At 34.9% G+C, this 18,938-nt stretch overlaps 2 protein-coding genes across 6 annotated transcripts; one reads left to right on the top strand and one right to left on the bottom strand.

The window, feature by feature from the left end:
- On the bottom strand, positions 1,526–10,312 carry LOC18603564 (topless-related protein 2). 5 transcript variants are annotated; one of them, XM_007035614.2, is made up of 25 exons: positions 9,866–10,311; positions 9,579–9,758; positions 9,376–9,489; positions 9,133–9,291; positions 8,868–9,045; positions 8,617–8,764; positions 7,979–8,097; positions 7,725–7,860; positions 7,491–7,600; positions 6,956–7,025; positions 6,808–6,881; positions 6,624–6,719; positions 6,459–6,551; positions 5,956–6,083; positions 5,598–5,832; positions 5,326–5,484; positions 5,141–5,248; positions 3,961–4,113; positions 3,734–3,844; positions 3,415–3,591; positions 3,178–3,306; positions 2,993–3,088; positions 2,403–2,585; positions 2,155–2,330; positions 1,526–1,977 (listed from the first exon to the last, which is right to left on the bottom strand). In XM_007035614.2, exons 1-25 carry the CDS (start codon positions 9,943–9,945, stop codon positions 1,770–1,772), a joined length of 3,420 nt encoding a protein of 1,139 aa, XP_007035676.2. In that variant the 5' UTR covers positions 9,946–10,311; the 3' UTR covers positions 1,526–1,769. The 5 variants fall into 5 exon arrangements, with proteins under 5 accessions (XP_007035676.2, XP_007035675.2, XP_017975538.1 ...); XM_007035613.2 differs by having other exon boundaries at positions 5,141–5,230; XM_018120049.1 differs by having other exon boundaries at positions 7,979–8,094.
- LOC18603563 (pumilio homolog 24) lies at positions 13,461–18,804 on the top strand. Its single transcript, XM_007035612.2, has 17 exons — positions 13,461–13,836; positions 13,929–13,982; positions 14,199–14,260; positions 14,341–14,422; positions 14,516–14,639; positions 14,742–14,825; positions 15,049–15,163; positions 15,463–15,613; positions 15,723–15,836; positions 15,982–16,053; positions 16,378–16,428; positions 16,524–16,574; positions 17,001–17,108; positions 17,197–17,394; positions 17,615–17,689; positions 17,992–18,239; positions 18,349–18,804. The coding sequence occupies exons 1-17, from the start codon at positions 13,570–13,572 to the stop codon at positions 18,479–18,481; spliced, it is 1,989 nt and encodes a 662-aa protein (XP_007035674.2). The 5' UTR covers positions 13,461–13,569; the 3' UTR covers positions 18,482–18,804.

The following is an 18,938-nucleotide window of genomic DNA, read 5'->3' as shown; positions in this document are numbered from 1 at the left end:
TTAAAAAAATTATGAAAAATTTATAAGTGTTAGTTTTTCACATTCTACTAAATTAACTTTTTAATGAAAAGATAATGAGTCGTACACGAATAATTTGAGTAACGGCCACAAGTAGATAGAATACATATCTCGATACTGATAAAACTGAAAAAAGAATGAAAGTAAATTGAGATATGATCTTATAAAACGCATGTTTTTAAGACCCTCAAGATCTTATTGCATAGTTTATTATCTCTCCTTTTACTTAGAAACATACAGGGTTTAGTCGATTCTCGACCTCACACAGAGCTTAGCTGGAAGCAGTATCCAGTCTCATCTGATCCCAAATCCATTTTAAACCATATTTCATTCTTGTTGACAAATTTTCATATGAATCATGGATTGGATGTAGACTGGTTCTTGCCCCACTCATGAACATGACATGTTAGAGCTCTTCCGATATCGAAATACTACCAACAATAATGATCAAGCTGAGAACCACAGATCATTCCGAGTAGCAAGAAGAGTCCAAAGTGACAAGATCCGTAAGCAGGTGTACCATAATCCTATACAGTTAAGGGTTTCTACGAATTAGACAGATTCATGCTGACCCAATGTGAAAAAACAAAAGAACAGCCCTGCAGGGGCTTTTGTCTGTATCATTTTTCCTGAAGCCATTACCGACTCGGGGCCCTACAAAATGAAGCATCTTCTATTATAATGCAATGATCAGGAGAACTACAGAAGCACTTCCAGACTTCCAGACGATACCGATTCGGCACAGTTTTAACATAAGACACTGAAGAGCAAATCCAATGGGGGAACGAGCCCGAGTTCCCAAGAGTTCACAATAATAAGTGAAACTAAAGATGCTGATTTGGAGCAAAAATTACAAGACCAAAGAAGATTGGCCTGGCTGGAGAACTTCACTGCTCTCTAACGAAGTGGCATGCTTAAAAGAAACAAAACTTGGGACTTGGAAGTTAAGGGGGAGGGGACAAAGCCAATCTACCAACAAGCATGATGTGAGCAGAGTACAGAACTAGCATCTGCCAAGTGGCAGGTTTATCCTTTGTGCCACTGCCGCATGTTTCTCTTGGTTCAGTTCAAGTGGGGAGGAAGTGGGCAGTGGCAGCAGTTCCTCTAACAGGGCCCATATTCATGGGGATCAAGGGTCATATTATTTGGAGGTTTAATTGTATTAAGGGTCATTTTGTTTTTATTTCTATTTCCCTTTTTATATTAACTTTAAAAAGCAAACCACATGTGAGATATTATATTTGTAATCAAATCTTTTATAACTATATTCGTAACCATTTAAATTATTCTAAAACTAACAAATTTATTTGGTTTCCAATTTTAGTTAAATTTTCTTTTCCTTGATACATTTTCAAATTTACTTGCCCTACTCCTTCCAAACAAAAAGTAGATTCCTAGGAGCAGATCCAGCAGAAAAGAATCCTAAAGGCGAAGAGTTGACAGAGTTTCTTACTTGTAATGCCCTTGGAAATCCGAACGGCATTTACTCAAAAACTAGCTAATCATCTGAAAACAGCAACTGAATGTCAGTTTTATCAGAGAAATGAAATAAAGTAGCAATTGAATGTCACATTTATCAGAGAGATTAGCGTCTAATATACATACATGAATATATCTTGCTCAACTGATCTAACATTTGCTTTTTTCCCCTATATGCTCAAACACGTATATTTAGGCACATTTAAATGGACAAACTACAAATTATACATGGATGATTTACAATTTACGAAGCAGAAAGGGTAGTTAATTTATCATCTCTGCAGCTGCTCAGAAGTGTTGGTGGTGGATGATGTTGCCGTCCTGCCATTCTCTGTTCCATTATCGACAGGCATAGGCAGTCCCAACTTCCTCTCCATCTCCGAGGGTTCTATAACTTTAACAGAGCCATCTGTCAGTCCCACAGCAAACTGATTGGCATCCTGTGGGTGTGCTGTGACAACTAGTGGGTATACAGTTTGGCTGTCACAGTAAAACATTGAAATCGAACATAAGTCCATACATGCATGTTTCATGTTAAACCAAGTTACTGATCATATGCAAGGCTTTTCAAAGCATCACATGAATAAACAAAGCATTGGATCACTCAAGAGAAAAACCAAAGGCAATAACGTGGTGATATAAGCTGTATTGCTTTACCTGTTCAACAACGCTGGAGAGATATAAGCAGATGGTGCAATACGACATCTTAGCCTCAGACTATCAGCGTCAAATATTCCAATGTTACCATCAGTAAAAGTAGCATAAACTAGTTGGCTGTTGCAGGAATATGCTGCGCTAGATATAGGTGAAGAAAGTACTTCTTGTGGCATCCACTGCAATGTGAAAGAAAATAAAAATTTGTTCACCACATATTTAAATTCATCACATAAGGTGTAGCATTTTACCTGCCGAATGCGTTCCATCTTGTTAGCATCATATACTGCAAGTTGTGTTTCATGGAATACTAACAAGCGAACTTGATCAGTGTGGAATTGCACTCGAGTGTCACCCTGAGGTGCCTTTCCAGCTGGCATTTGAAGTGCAACTGATTTTATCTTTTCCCAGTCATCAGCATTCCAAAAGAAAAGCTACAAACAAAGAAGTCAATAACATCAGCAGTGATAAAGGGTAATAAGAACCACTGGTCATATTTATCTACCAACAAGAAAAGAAAATAAAAACGGGACAAAACAAGAGGCACTAAAAATGATTACGGCATAATGGCAGAGAAGTTTCTTTTCGGGAAAGTGAAATTAGTTTCTTTTGTTTCTGAGGCAAGAAGAGAAAAATGAAAACCATTAAGAAAGGCAATCAGAACCCATAATCTCTTTTCCAATAACAGACAAATTGCAACCTTCAATAATTACTCTTATCATCTAGGCAACCAAACAAAGTATCTGTGCTCTCTTTTTCAACTTAACCATGTTTTAATTACAAAAAATGATAGGCACAAGGGCACACAACCATACACAGAGGTTTTGATGGTGAAGCATACCCGAGCATCAGCACCCGAAGAGACCAGGATTTTAAGGCTGGTGGAAAATGCTAAACCAGTGATGTGATTTTGGTGACCCTTCAATTTTGTTTTAACCTAACAGAAAAAAACCACCTCCTTTCATAATGAATATTGAAAGGTATTGCTATTAATGTGAGTTAAAAAAAAGACTTGAATCATCTTACTTCATCCACCCTGACATTGTAAATATGAATGGCTGAGTCTTCCATTCCAATCGCTATGATATTATTATCTTGAGGATGAAATGCCAGGAAGGTGGGAGCTGGAGGAGGTGGCATAAAAGTTGTCATTACCTGCAAATCAATGCAATTCCATATTAAGTAAATGATCACTATAAACTCCACCTTATTCAAAATTACAGAGTCAGAACAGAAAAGATTGTGAAATACATATTAATTTACCTTGAATGTCATCATATTAAACAATGAAACCTTTCCACCGCATGCAGACATTACATAAGAGTCATTCTTTGACAGTGCTATGCATGGAACTGCATCTTCAGAATTATCTGGGACATCATTAGTCATCAGAAGACCACTGTTTGGTTGCCAATGTTGTGGGACAATGCTAGCAGTTGCCTATAAAACCACAAAAGATGGAAAAAAAGTTATACAAGGAAACTTTTTCTACCAATATCATATGTACAACACGGGAATACAAACATTTGCATGTATATTTTAATGAGTAATTACATATAAATGTCTGCAAAGAATAAATCACCTTGCCACTAGGATTTTGTTCACTGCGGCTCCATTTCCATAGCTTCTGGATCCCATTCGTCCCAAGAGCCAGAACCCCAACACCAGAATTTGTGTAAAGAAGTCGAGCAACCTTGATATAAAAGCATATTAATTAATCATAAAAATGATAAACTGAACAAGATAGTCCTGACAGATACTGTTAAAAACAAAAGAGAAGAGAGACTAAAAAAAATATTAAAGTAAAACCTTGCTGGCAGTATCCAAGTTGTCTGGCATGGTGACTGTTCGACACTGAGAAGGGTCAACAATCTCAGTTAGTTCCCAAGGCTTTGTTTTATCAGACACATCCTCCAAAGTTCTTGGCTTTTCAATGCCTCTACTCATCGGTTCAACTCCATTCTACAAGAAATTGCAAATAGAATTAGACGCTATTTTGAGAAAGTTGTGAAATTGCAGCTCGTTTGGTAAGGCTATAAAGACTTTCCAGAAAAGTTTTTCAGCTTTTTCACTTGTTTAAAAAGGGAAAAACTTTTCACGAATGTAAAATGTTTTGCGAATCAACAGAAAAAATTGTGTTGACTGGCATAAAATGTCTTATGCCCAAGAAGGGCATAAGGCATAAGACATTTTCAATCTGCCTTCTCTCTCAAAGATCGAACCTATAAACCTTAGGATCAATCCCATTTAGAAAATATTGCCCTCCCCTTTTTGTGGGATCAATCTCACAAAACAATAAAATAATAAAGTTTTTTTTTAATCTCTTTATTTATTATTCTTTTTCCCAACAAAGCACCATTAATTATTTTTATTCAATTATTTCACAGGGATCATATCATTACAATTATTTTTACTAAAATATTACAATTTTTAATATAATAAAAAATAATTAAGGTCAATTAAAGAAAAATATTTATAAAACATAGGAAATACGTTTTTCACACACGAAAATCTCTCATTTCTTTTAATTTCCAATTTATTCACTTACCAAAACTAACCAGTATAACAATATCATGAGAAATAAATAAATGAAAAGGGTTAAATATTATATATATAATATTTTTAATGTTGAAAAATGTTTTGGATGTCTGGCATAATTGATGAATGTTAATCTTTTTATGGTGCTGTAGCAGAAAATTACTGAAGATTAAAAAAATTTTTGAAACTGGGTTATGATGTAAAATGTTTTCTACAAGATTCAAAACAGAAAATATTTTTGGCAATTTATCTAAGCAATAGAAAATATTAGATTTTCCAATAAAATATTTTATAGAGGAAAGGTTTTAGTTTTTTGATAGTTCTGTACGATATCTCAACTTTAGTGTAATAAGTTTTTATGTTGTTTATCATGTGAAGCAATTGATACTCATTTTCTAACCAAAAGGTAAACTATCAACAGAAAGTAAAGCTTAGTGCACGTGCAGCATACAAGAATAGGAGTAGGCCTGGCAGGACTGTCTACACGTTCTACTTTGCTAACTGCTGGACCGATGCTTGTACCCATAGCAGAATTAGATACCTGATCCACAATCAAGCACTAAAATCAAGTTGTCAATAAAAGTTCATAACATAACAAATGCAATGTAAGGTAGCATTGCAGTGGAAGATAATAACCTTCATCTCAAGTGGTGTTCTGGATGCTTCATAAGATCGAGCGTCCAGTGCCCTTAATGCTCTAAGACCATTGGCATTTGCAAGAACCTTGAATCCATTGTCTGCTGTAGTAACAACAAGCAAATTTCCTTCCTTGTTGAATCTCAATCGGGGAAGACTCTATACCATCACAATATCAAGTAAGATAACCAATTTGAAACCAAAGTCATCTGTTCATCCAATCTGCAAAAGATAGATAAAAGGGAAGCTCAAATTAAAAATGAGATGCTAACCAGAAGTCCCCCCTCAGCTTCTGTGCTGGTGAGAATATTTGTATTGTCCATATCCCAAAATTTTATCTGGCTATCATCACCAACAGCCAAAAAGCGATTCCTTGTTGTGTCAAATTGTACTACTCCGGGAGAGTTCTTTCTAAAACCAGAATACGTCCTCTTTATTTTTCCTTCACTTTCATTCCATTCAACCAGGAATGAATCTCCATCTTTACTTGTCCCACAAGAGAATAATCTGAATTAGAGAGAGGATTGTTAATTTGTAACATTTCATATACGGCTAAGAAGATTTGTAGATCAGTCTAAGAGAAAAAAGCTAACCCTTTGTAGATACTACACTAAGTTTTCATCTACTTACCTGCTACCATCAGCACTGTAGAGCATCGTGGTACACCACTGTCCAGGAGCATCATAGTCAACCCTAGAGCCCATATTGTCATACAACCAAGCCTTGATTTTGCCATCAACAGCAGTTGAAAATATAAACTGCAACAATATGACAGAGGATCATGCAATAGTTGGATGCATAAATAGTTCAAAATTGAAATAACATATTTCATATGCTACAAAACATTTTTCAAGCTCAGACCTGATAAAAACCAAGGAAAACAAGAAACAGATTAAATATAGAAACAAATAAATTAAGACTCAGTGACCAACATGGATGCAAAAATGCACAGGCACCACTGCCTTCGGATCTTATGTAGGGACCAGCATGCAAAGTGATAAAAGAATTAGGGTACAAATTGTCATCTACAATACAGCTTTCCTCCATAAAATGAGATGTGCAGATTTAGTAGTCAAGTAGGTTTCATTAAGGCATAAATTATCATCCAGACATTATTTAAAGAAAACGCCTACCTGAATATTTTCCTTCTGGTGAGGACAAACAGAATAAACAGGCGCCTCATGGCCTTCAAAATTAAAAAGCCTACTTCCAGACAAATCCCACACCTACAGTTGTCAATGAAACTGAGAACACATGAAGTTTAAAGATAAAAAAATACAGACAATTTTATTCCCTACCTTTATTAACTTATCATCTCCACAAGTAACAACACAGAGTTTTTTGTTTGGATGAGCGAAAGCTAAGTCATTTACGCCACCCACATGGGCATCAATCTATCAGAAATCAGACGGCAATTATCAGTTTACATTTAAGAGTGATGCCGCCTTGAGCAAAGTATAAGAAAGTGAATTAAAAACATACCTCTAGATGTGGACGTAGATCATTAGATGCTTGATACACATGCAAATGAACAAGATGCTTTGTAAATGCAACTCCTGCACCAAGAAAAGTTCTATAAAGAAGCTCAAAACTGCACTTATTAGAGGTAAATCACTGTTGCAGCACATACCAATCAAACTTCCATCTGGGCTCCAAGCTACACGACTTACAGATATGGATGACTCCTTAACAATACTAGCCTGCAAGAGACTCTCAATTATAATCCTTATATGTTGCCAAACTTCCAGCATTCCAGTAATATCAAGCGAAAGTATAAACCTTATCTTGTTTCAAAATACATTTTAAAGAAAAGGGAAAGATGGTGGCGAAAAAAAAGACAACTCAGTTGATGAGTCGGCAGGACATGGTTAATATAGTTGAAGTATAGTTTTGATAGAGAAGAGAAATATTTTAAAAAGGAGATTGTCCAATTCTTCAGTAACATTACAACTGAAATTACTAAACTAACATGCCTTTATGGACACTGATCACAAGCAAATAGAGTTCTTGTCAAATAATTCAGACATATTTAACTCATTCAAATTGATGGTGTGAATCAGTAATCTACAACTCTCAAATATGTATCATTTTAGTGGTCCAGAAAAGAAAAAGAAATAAGAAAATAAAATATATGATTTTTTTTAACTCAAAGATGAGATATCAACCTGAAATGGAACTGAACAAGTAGCCATATCCCATATCTTGAATGGTTTTGACACCAATCTCTCTCGCATGCTAAGTTCCCATAAGGAAATTTCACCATTGCTACAACCAACTATTTAGAAAGATGCAAGAAGCAAGTTAAGAAAACACAACCCATAGCAACTGAACTAAACGAATGAATTTTAATCTAAAATCACTCGAGGCAAGATGGTTTGTAAAGTTGTCAGTGATTTTACCAGCAAGTAATGTATCATGAGAAGGATGGAAATCCATGCTTGTCACATTGGATCCCTGGTGAATGGTACAAGCAACAGATCTTGGTAGGTCATCAAGTGACCATGAAGCTTGTTGAGGAGGAGCAGGATATGTGACCTAAACACATTAATTAAGAATTCCCATAATTATTATCTATATATTACAGCATAGTTGCAAAATATGTGGGGAAGTATCTAGAACTGCCATGGAAGAAAATGACCTCTTGAAGATTTACCTCATCAACAGATTGTGCAGTCCGCAATCGTTTCATTAAGTGCTCATGATCAGTGCTCCCATACTCAATCATTCCAAGCATATTTGATGCTGTTCTTGGATGTTTCAAAACTGAGACTGCTGTAACATTCAAAACAAAATTAGGTTAGTTATATACCTAAGGAATTAATCAAACAAGAAGAAATTGGTACAATCTAAACCCCCCCCCTCCCCCACTTCGTTCTCTCTTCCTTTCTTTTTATTGTTTTTTTAAACACTCCTTTAAACCATTTCAAATGAAGGAAATTATAGATCATTGATATATTATTTTAACAGTTGACAAGTCCATATCAAGATTTAGGACTAAACAGAATGCCCCTCTTTAAATAAAACTTATATCCAGTTTAACAAATACACAAGCCAAGTATTGGAGTTTCTCAACAGCCCTTTCCTCACGATCATCCATACATCTTTATTAACAGGGATATGAAGAGAGAACAAAAAACACAAAGGATAGATGCAATCCAATATATGCCACTGATAATTCTACTAGCATAAATACAATATCTAAGGATAATTGTAGAAACTGAAAGTATTCCTGCTTAAAACACAATGAGTTTGACTACCAAAATGCCAACCATGATAGCACATTAATTTTACCTTGATTTTGAGGAACAGGCAATGATGATGCAGAAGCAGCAACGATGGCAGATTGGACTGATGAGGAAGGATTGGCATTTGCCATCCAGCCAGCTAAAGCATTAGCATTTGCAGCAGCAGCAGGTGGTGGTGGTGGTGGTGGAAAAGGCTGCAATATCATAACAGGAAGAAAAGACATCCTAAGGTCAGCATGAGAATCATGCATCAACAACATCCATGATTCAAAACTATAGGAAACATTAGGATCATACTCCACCATGCGCTCCAAGTGGAGCATAGGTTGAAGGCTTAGCAACTGCTGCAACTGGAAGAGTTACTGGAGTAGGTGCACGAGCCCCATTCGGAGGTGAACAACTGTGATCAGTGAATAAGGTTTTAATATCTGGATTAGGCCTAGGATTTTTACACAGCTGGTGTTGCCAATTCAAACTGCAAATATACAATCAGTCAGATTCCACATCATCCATTTACCATTACAACCAAAAACTATATCCTGCAACAAAATGTAAAATTCACCTTTGATTAATCAAAGTTCGCAACCGAGATGCCTTTAATGTAGGCAAAACAAGTTTCTCCCGGAACAAGGGATTCGCTTCTATTAGTTTCTTAAGCTCAACCAGCATTATGCTCCGAGCCGATTTAGTATCTCCATACTTTGATAACTGCTCATTTTCCCTACATCATATCAAAAACGAAAAACTTAAATTACATTTAATTCTACATCTAGAACCAACCATCAAATTCCACAATCTTAATTACCTAAAGTTCTCTAGCGTTAAAAGCTGCGTAATTTCCTTATAAAGTTCTTCATTAAATGTCGAAAAAACCTTCAAATCCTTCACTAAAATCTCCACAGCTTTAGCTCTATCATGCCTGAAACAAAACAAAAACCAAAACAAATATTATTATACATAATTATACCATATCATTCAAATTAATTAAAAAGAAAAAACAGAGTTTACCGGTCCAAAGCTTCTAGATACTTCTGCTTTCTGATCTCAAAATAAATCTTCATCGAATATCGATTATCGTCAACTTTAGTGAATCCAGAGAGGTATTTCTCAACTTCGTCCCATTCTCCGGCAAGAGCTTTCTCTTCGAAGTATTTCATGTTGAAGAAGAACCCTGACTCTTGCTCTAACCTGTGCGCTCAACCAAAACCGACACAAACTCATATTAAAACGACAACAGAAACAACAAAAAAAAAAGGAATAAAAAAATGAAAATGAAACTGATTTTAAACGCTTACTTGTGAACGGTCTCTTTGAACTTCTCTTCTTCGAGGAATTGGAGAATCAAGAACACTAATTCTCTGCTAAGAGACGACATTTCTTCAAAGCTTTGCCGATCGAGAAATTGAAAATTGAAAATTAGGGAGTTAGGATTTTTAATTTAAACAAAAATAGCCAAAAAAAAAAAAGACAGAAAAGAACAGAGTGAAAGCGAGCGAGCGAGCGACAGAGGGAGAGAGAGAGAGAGAGAGTTGAAAACGGGAGGTCAGAGGCGAATTAAAAGAAGAGAAGAGGTGGTGAAACGACGGCGTCTCTCGGAAGTTAGCGACTGCTGAGAGAAATGGTGGAGAAATTGGTCGTCCTTGGACTGATTTCTAGGGTTTGCGGTTGCATTTCATGCTTGGCGTTCAACGACAACAGTAGAAGGAAAGCTGCCAAGCGAAAATAAAAATTGAAAAGAAAAAGATAAAGAAGAGAGAGAAAGTGAGTTTCACTTTTATCGATGCGTACCGACCTCAATTGATAAGTGTGCGAACTTATCACTAGATTGATAGGCACTCTGTACTTATAACCTTCCGAAACGATAAGTACGTGGAGGCTAATTCGGATTCAGGCTATTACAATGTGCGGACGGGACTTGGAAGAACCGGTTTGCAATGAACGAGAGTGGAAGTGAGGTGCTTACATGGAGAGAAGTTAATGGTTTAGTGGAAGTGGTTCAGAGAGAGGTTTGATGTAGAAAATAAAAACCTTGGGACTCGCGTCGCTAGTGCGGAACCAAAAATGGGAAATTAAGTGGATTGAATAAAAGGTACTAAAGTCCGGCATATGCCTTTGCATTGTCGGTTTAATGACGTGTCGAACTTTTACGCTGCATCTGCTTGACCCTTTCAACCGTGTCGGGATCTTAGTTTCTTTTTTTAAGACTATCTCGCGAGAATTTCTCAACCAGAGTTGGTAAGCAACTTGGAACTGGAAGCTTCCAAGGAATTAAAGAATGCGAAAACTAAAAAAAAAAGTTAAAATAAATTCATATTCTTGGCCTTTTTCTCTTTTTCAGTTTTTTGTATTATCATGACATTAACATGTGCCATAGTTTATAACTCCATTTTATAGGTTTTAATATATTTTATATTAAATTTTTAAAAAATTTAATTATATAAATATTCAATGCTTTTTAATACTATTAAATGGTTTAAAAGTTAAAAACCATTTATTTTAAAATACTTAAAAAAAATAAATATCCATATTTATTATTTATTTTACCATTTAAAATAAGCTACACGGATATAATATGGCTTATTGAGTTTATAAAACATTTTATTGCAAACAATTACTTATTTACCAATCAAGCGATATTCTAAGATTGATGTATAACATATATTTAATGAATAATGTCACATCAAATTGAGTAAACATTAAAATAAAACAATTTCCACATGTCGAATAAGTTTGTGTCACAATGAAACTAACTTTAACTTGGTCCAAACAAGTGACAACTAGTATTACAATTTTATAGTAACTTATTTAAATACAAGAGTTATTCATACTTACAAAAGTTAAGAATCATCAAATTAGAATATGGATAATATTTTTATGACGTGATTAAATGGTGACTTGCATGGTCATAAGATGATTGACATGGTAATAATATTATCATATATTTCACGCAATAATGTTGTGTGTGGTGGATAAAAAATACTTAATATTTAAAAAGGTTTATAACTTATTCAGAAAAATTTAAATAAAATTTTATTATTTTGTTTTTTAATCAATTATTCGTATTTTTATTTTAAATCAATTAAGTTATTTATTTTTATTTTGAACTAAATAAAATATTTATAATTAGTAGTTGGCTTAATCAAAATATCACTTATCATTATATATCACAAAATTTTGATGTAATATAATAGCATATCATAATGAATAATGTTATGATATGTCAATATAACATAATGAATTTTTTTAAAATGTATAATGATCATTTTAACTAATGACAAATAGTCTATCATTACTCATATGAATTTTTTTGATAAAAAAATAAAACCATAAGAGACCTTATTAAACATAAGAGAATAATAAAATATTTATTTGAATTTTTTTAATAATCTAGAGATATTTTTTAATATTATATTATAAAAAATCAATTGATATTAAGTTTAACGGTTATTATTTTTAAATAAACATTAAAGGGATGGAGTGAGTATAAATTGAAAAATAAAAATTTTGATGAGTAAAAATAAAAAAAATATTTATAGTGTAATAATTTTAAGATTTTTTTAATATTTAAATAAATTTAAAAAAACCGCTATGAAAAGTGATAGATGGAGATTCAAACGTCACGTGACAAGAGTCGCAATCTAACTTTCGTGGTGCGATATGAACCGCGAGTCTCATCACGAGCCAAAAAAGAATAGCGCTTGACATCGAAGCTTACAGTTTTCTTCCATGAAAGCGACTGTGACACGTGTCAGTCAGCGAGGTCACCTGGAGTCTTAGATTATTGGTGGCCAAGAATGTGGGCCTACCAAGAGTTATCCATGCCGAAGAAGAAAGAATAGTACTAGCCTACGACCCCACCTCTCCACCATCTACGGACCGCGAGACATCTCTACACGTGGCTACTTACCATTTGCGGTTAAATATTCGTCAACGGCTCCTTGGCAGTTGCAGTGAGGCTTTGATGTACCAGATCATCTATCCCCGCAATCACAATTTATTTCCACATTTGATAGGATAAAGTGGAAAATGTCAACCTAAATTCTTTCCTTTAATATAAAAAAATACATCTCTTTTTTAGTAATATCTATATATATAGTAATACTATAAACATCTCTATCATGTTTTAATCGTAGTAATTTATAAATATTTAATAAAATGAACGATCGCTTGGTGCATTTTGCACAAGTAATAATATAAAATTTTCATATTTATAATTATATGTAATTAAAATATAACACATGATTGGTTAATAAGTGATATTTTAAAATAAGGCATTCGAAAGAGACCAACAAAAAAAAGAAAATTGAGAAATTATATATAAGATAAATTAATGAACAATAAAGAAGTTAAAAATTAAAAGCATATGAAGGAAAAAAACAAAAAAATGATTTATACTCATTTTTCTTTTTTGCCTCCCTCATTTATAGTCTCTTTTCTTTTTTATTATTTAAAAAGTTGTGATTTGTAATAAATTTAAAATAAATAATTGATTCAAGTAATCAATTTGTGTTGTTTTTATTTATTTTTACAAAAATTATAACTCCTACTCATAATATAAAGAAAAAATATTTATCTATTTTATTAAAAAAATTTAGACACAGGCCTTTTACTAATGTTTTATATTACAAGAACGGGTTTGACTCTTATTGATTATTATTATTTTTATATTACTTTCTAATACAACAACGTGAATAAATGTATTTTCAAACACGTGAAACTATAATGTTGCGTAAAATAATTAAATAATAAATTATTTGTTGTTTCAATTAATTAAAAAAAGATTATTTTTTCCAAAAAAAAACTACTTAACTAAATGGTTAAAAACAATTTAGCCCAGCCCAGATCAGCCCAATAACTACTTTGGGTTAGACCAATAGGTATGATCCGTTTCAAAACGCAGTCAGCCTCGAACCAAAACGCAAAACCCTCAGAAAACCCACGCTCAACCCCAACCGCCTAAAGGAGTAGAAGAAGAAGAAACTTCAGAGCTAAAGCTTCGATGGCGGCCAAGAACCAACAAACGCAAAAACCCAAAAAGAGAAAGCAAATTTCAAGCGTCGAAGTCGAGCGAGATGGCTCAAAATCCAAGAAGCCGAAGCTCCTTGCGTCGAAGCCATCAAAAGACGGTTCAAGCAAGCCACTGAAGAAACCTTTCAAATTACCCAAACAAAAACGGGAGCAACCAAATGATTCGAAGTTTGAGAAATCAGAATCCGGGAATGAAAATAAAGAGCTCACAAAGCGAGAGCGTCGCCTTCTTGCCAAGGTTATTTTATTTGTTCTGAGTGGAAATTGCAGAAGGCAGGGCTTGTTTGTTTGTTTGTTTTAAAATGTTTATCGTTTTATTTGTTATGCCAGGAATTGGCAGAAGCTAGAAAAAAGAAGAGGAAGCCACATTATACTCTTGAACAGGTAAGTCCATTTTCTGCCTTTGTTACTTCAAAAAGAATGGTTTGTAGTGGAATTAAGAATCAAGGAAAGAAGATAAATTGGAATTTGGATTGAGCAGGGTTTTGTCTTTGTTTGCTTTGGGTATCAGGAGTTATTTTCAATTTATAATGGTTGATTTCTGTGAGTGTATGGTAATCATTGACTGAAGCAAGTGTTGCTTCTTTTACATTGCAATAGGAGCTTGCATCTCTGTGGGAAAAGATGAGACGTCGGAATATTGCTAAAGAAGACAGATCAAAGTATGTTTTTGGAACAAAGATAATGCTTTGTCCTCCTATATGGCCTTTTTTTTAATAAATGTTATTTGAATTGTTCGCAGGCTGATAACTGAAGCTCTACAAAAAATGAAGGGGAAGATTTCAGAAATTGCTGGCTCTCATGTTTCTTCTCGTGTTCTTCAGGTGGTTTTTTAGCCTTTTCTTTTAAGTTTCAAATTTATTATTCTGCTGCAGTAGTCTGTGGTTGTCTTAACTTTTTTTTTTTTTTTACCTCAGACTTGTGTTAAGTACTGCTCACAAACGGAAAGGGATGCTGTATTTGCAGAGCTTCGGCCACATCTTCTAACCCTTTCATGCAATGCTTATGCTGTGCATCTGGTGAAGAAAATGTTAGATACCGGTAGGGTTCTGCTGCTTGATGGACTAGGTTGTATAGCCTCTTTTAGTTGATGTTAATCCTATAGTTATCATGGTCTCATGACACACTTCACAATGCATGCAGCATCTAAAACACAACTGGCAGGGGTTATCTCCTCTCTCCGAGGCCATGTTGCTTCTCTTCTTCGGCATATGGTTGGATCTGTAGGTATGTCAGACTTTATTTGCTCACCTAAATAGTTGAATTTAACAGTACATTTGCTATTAAAAATGTGTCGAAATCAGCTTGATTTCATTTGCATGTGACATGTGTTGAAGTGACTGATATAGCTGGTTTATTTCCATTAGGCAGATCTCATTGTAGGTTTTCGGGAGGTAAATCTCTTCTCAAGCCTTGCTGACATTGGGTGTCCTTGCTTATATCTCTGCAGTTATTGAGCATGCATATCAACTAGGAAACGCCACTCAAAAACAAGAGCTTCTGATGGAATTATATTCTACTGAGCTTCAGCTGTTTAAAGACCTTGCATCTATCAAAGAGAGCAGGTAAACCATACTATATAAATTTATGACTTCTACTCATGGCTGTTGTATGTTTGGTGAATGGTCAAAGTATAGTATTCTTTCAAAAGTTCTAAAGAGCTGATAACTACTCATGGAGGCTGATGGGTACTCTCTAAATTTTGTGATGTTATTGCTTCCATGGCTCTGTTGGTAGTGTGAGTTTCTAAGGTAGTTTGTTGCATATATGTGATTCCACAGTGATATCCTACTTGTAGCTTTATTTAACATATTTTTTTTATTCAAGTTGGGAATATATTTTGATAAAATTGTCTATCTTTCAGGTTAATGGATGTAATTTCAAAGCTTGGCCTGCAGAAATCATCTGTTTTACGGCACATGAATTCAGTTATTCAACCAATCCTTGAAAAAGGAATAGTAGACCACTCCATGATACACAGGGTGTTATTAGAGTATTTGAGCATTGCTGATCAGGTATTATAGATCTTAACATGCATAGTTGAAACATTCTCTAAGGATTTTCTTGCCTGTAGCACTGGCATTGCCATGTGTTTTTCTCTTTTTAAAGCAAGTTTGTCGATAGTCCTCTGCTGCAGATCTAATTCAACAGCTGTCTGGTCCACTCCTTGTCCGTATGATCCACACCCGGGATGGATCTAAGATTGGGATGCTTTGTGTCAAGCATGGGAGTGCAAAGGTTTGTTGCAGTCTGTTGAATGAGTTTCATAAAAACCTAACATATAAAAGATACTTTTTTTTTCTGTTTTAATTTACTGGTACTATTTTGGTGTGGAATTTCTTTCAAACTCCTGAATCATCCTTCATGATTGTGTTTTATTTAGGAAAGAAAGAAAATTATCAAAGGAATGAAAGGCCACATAAGCAAGATAGCTCATGATCAATGTGGGTGCATGGTAAGGGTTCCTTATGGAATTTTATCCACTCAAATTTCATTCTGTTAGAAAGTGTGATCACCTACTTCATTGACAAAATGACCATTATTGTGTTCCACAAATTAGCAGCATGGTTCTAGGTTTGAAATGTAATTGACTCTTTGTAAATTCAACTATGGCACTAGTAATGAACACATTTGATTTGATAATAAAATTGATGTGTTATGATGCCTTTCCTTGAGATTTAAATTGATGCATTTGTGCCTTAATTCCATTTTATTATGTATTTATAGAATTTTTGTACAATTTTTGTGGTAACTTTCATTATGTATCATTTACTTTCAGGTGCTCATCTGCATTGTTTCAATGGTTGATGACACAAAGCTTATAACAAAGGTTGGTTTCTGCTAGAAGCTTTTCATTACTTCTTCTCCATATATTGTGTAAAGTTGCTTTCTAATAGTGTTTGTAACTTGAATTTTTGTTTACAGATTGTCATCCGTGAGCTTCAAACAACATTGAAAGAGCTTGTTTTGGACAAGGTTCATATTCATCCTAAACCTGTTATCTAAATGGACTTTTAAGAAGATAACTTGGTTGGGAAATAAGGATGGGCTAATGGCTTTTAAGTGAATAAAAAAAATTACAGGAAAGTTTCTAGTTGCTGCTGGTAGTCCATATTTCCCGAAATGTACACCCTCATTATCATCTGAAGTATATTTATCTGGAGAATTTTTTAAACTCCAAACAATAAGTTGAGGAGTTGGTCAGCTAGGATCATGTAAAAAGTGTAATCTTTTTTTAGGTTTCTTTTAGAATGTCCATAGAATGGATCTTATCCCTGAAGTTGTGCCATTTGTTGGAGCTATAGTACCTGGTGGACCTCCATTTGGTCGTCTGACTTTAGTTCAGTCTTTAATACTTCTGCATTGCTTATTGGTTTCTGTTTCGGTATTTGTGCATTTCAGAGTGGAAGGCGCTTGTTGTTGCAGCTGCTTCATCCAAATTGTTCGCGCTATTTAAGTCCTGATGATCTGGCCTCTCTAAATTTATCTGTCCCCTCTCTCAGTATTAAGGTAGTTTTAAAGTCGTGATCTTTTGTAGAACTATCTTATACTGCAAATGACCTGTGCTAGAATTTACTATGGTTTTTCACCTTGTCAGAATGAGTTAGAAGTCAAATCTGAGGCAATTTCAAGGGATGAAGAATCTAGTAAGGTGGCAGCCAGGAGTGATCCTGATGTGACAGCACCTGAGTTTGGTAATAGTGATACTCTTGCAGAGAATTACGTGGCTGAGGGTGGGAAGAAAGATCCTTCCTTAAGGAGGAGGGAGTTGCTAGTCAGTGGTGGGCTTGCTGAGGTTTGTTGCTTCTCTTCCCCATTCGGGTGATTCGTCCTTTCTTGTGTGTTTTTAAAGAAAAATTTTTTATCTGCCCATTTTATTGACCTCTTCCAGTTCACAGTTGTTGTACTTGATTCTTGGTGCTTTAGACCTTATTCTAGGATATATCTGCAATATTTCATGCCTGGAATTATGTCTACACTTTAGCTTGGCTCATGTGTGATGCTTGGTTTTGCAGAACCTTGTTGATGTGTGCATTGAGAACGCAGGAGAATTGCTCAGGTCAAATTTTGGCAAAGACTTGCTTTTTGAGGTAATCAGCTTTTTCCCTCCATGATCTTCCCAATGGAGTTGTATTCTTTTTTATAAAAATCCAAAAGTAGGTTAGCTGGAAGCCTGGAACCTTGTTGATAACTGAACAATTGTCTCCTTTATGCAGTATTAACTGTGACAGTTTGTCATTTTGCTCAAAGTAGGGTCTGATTTACACTTAGACGTTCAGACAGTCTCTCCTTTTGAATTTCAGTCTGTGGTTGTGTCTTCTTTTATTGAACTATTTTCAATCCTTGATCTAATGATTTGATTGCCTGGGCATATTTTTTGGAAATAATGCAGATTGCAATGGGGGGTTTTGATGGTATTCTCCATCTGAGTTTGGATGAAAAGTTGAATAACTTGTATGAAGCTATAGCAGCACTTGCGGCGAAACCTAAATCTGAAGAATCTGGGGAAGAACATGTGCTTGAAAATTTTCATTCCAGTCGCACCATAAGGAAACTAGTTTTAGACTGCCCAGCATTTGCTTCCACTTTATGGAAGAAATCTTTGGAAGGAAAGTGTCAATTGTGGGCCCAGGGTTACAGGTTAGCTGCTTTGCTTCCGCTTTGTAAATCTTGCGCATTTAAAGCATAAATGCCTATTTGATCTCTGAATGTTACATGTTGATGTTGGGTCCCATTGTTGTAATTGCAGTTCCAAGGTAGTGTGTGCATTTTGGGAATCCTCAGACTCCAAGGTCCATAAACTGGCAAAAGAAGAGTTGCGGCCCTTGATGGATGGGGGTATTCTCAAAATCCCTGAAACTAAGCAATCAACAAAAGGTTAGGTTGGCTTGTAGTGAAGACAAGAAAATTTTGATCATTGGACCGGCATTGTTGATTGGACTGCAAGCAAGTTGAGTGAATGAACGAACTCTAGTCTGTATTTATAGTTGTGACGGAATTTATGCAATATACAGAGCAAATTATATGAGTTTTCTTTGCTGAAATGGGGTTCATGGCAAAGTCAAAATTTATATCAATATCAAGGGTAGTCTCTTTTTTCATTTCTCCCCCTTCCTGTAATATGGATTTGGCAATTTACGAAATCACTGTAGAACTTGGAAAGTGGCAATCACATTATACATTGAGTTAATTTTGCTTTTGATCCCTGATGCATGAGCATAATAGAACTAGTTTTCTATCCTGCTTGAACTGTTTGTTCTTCCATTGATTAAAACTGAAAAGACGTGTTAATAAGTTGAATCTTGTATCTAAGTATCTAGATTGTCTTAAAAGCGAATA

Source organism: Theobroma cacao, chromosome 4 (genome assembly GCF_000208745.1).
Source record: "Theobroma cacao cultivar B97-61/B2 chromosome 4, Criollo_cocoa_genome_V2, whole genome shotgun sequence".
NCBI lineage: Eukaryota > Viridiplantae > Streptophyta > Magnoliopsida > Malvales > Malvaceae > Theobroma > Theobroma cacao.
This window is presented reverse-complemented; position numbering and strand designations above follow the sequence as displayed.

What these genes read in the sequence shown, in the direction of transcription:
- LOC18603564 (XM_007035614.2), bottom strand. Translation starts at nt 9,945, where the DNA reads ATGTCGTCTCTTAGCAGAGAATTAGTGTTCTTGATTCTCCAATTCCTC. An exon ending in ACAATGTCAGGGTGGATGAA is followed by an intron (nt 3,089 to 3,177) that starts GTAAGATGATTC and finishes TTTTTCTGTTAG; the next exon opens with GTTAAAACAAAATTGAAGGG. An exon ending in AGATGGAACGCATTCGGCAG is followed by an intron (nt 2,331 to 2,402) that starts GTAAAATGCTAC and finishes TTCACATTGCAG; the next exon opens with TGGATGCCACAAGAAGTACT.
- LOC18603563 (XM_007035612.2), top strand. Translation starts at nt 13,570, where the DNA reads ATGGCGGCCAAGAACCAACAAACGCAAAAACCCAAAAAGAGAAAGCAA. An exon ending in GCATATGGTTGGATCTGTAG is followed by an intron (nt 14,826 to 15,048) that starts GTATGTCAGACT and finishes ATATCTCTGCAG; the next exon opens with TTATTGAGCATGCATATCAA. An exon ending in ATTTGAGCATTGCTGATCAG is followed by an intron (nt 15,614 to 15,722) that starts GTATTATAGATC and finishes GTTTGTCGATAG; the next exon opens with TCCTCTGCTGCAGATCTAAT.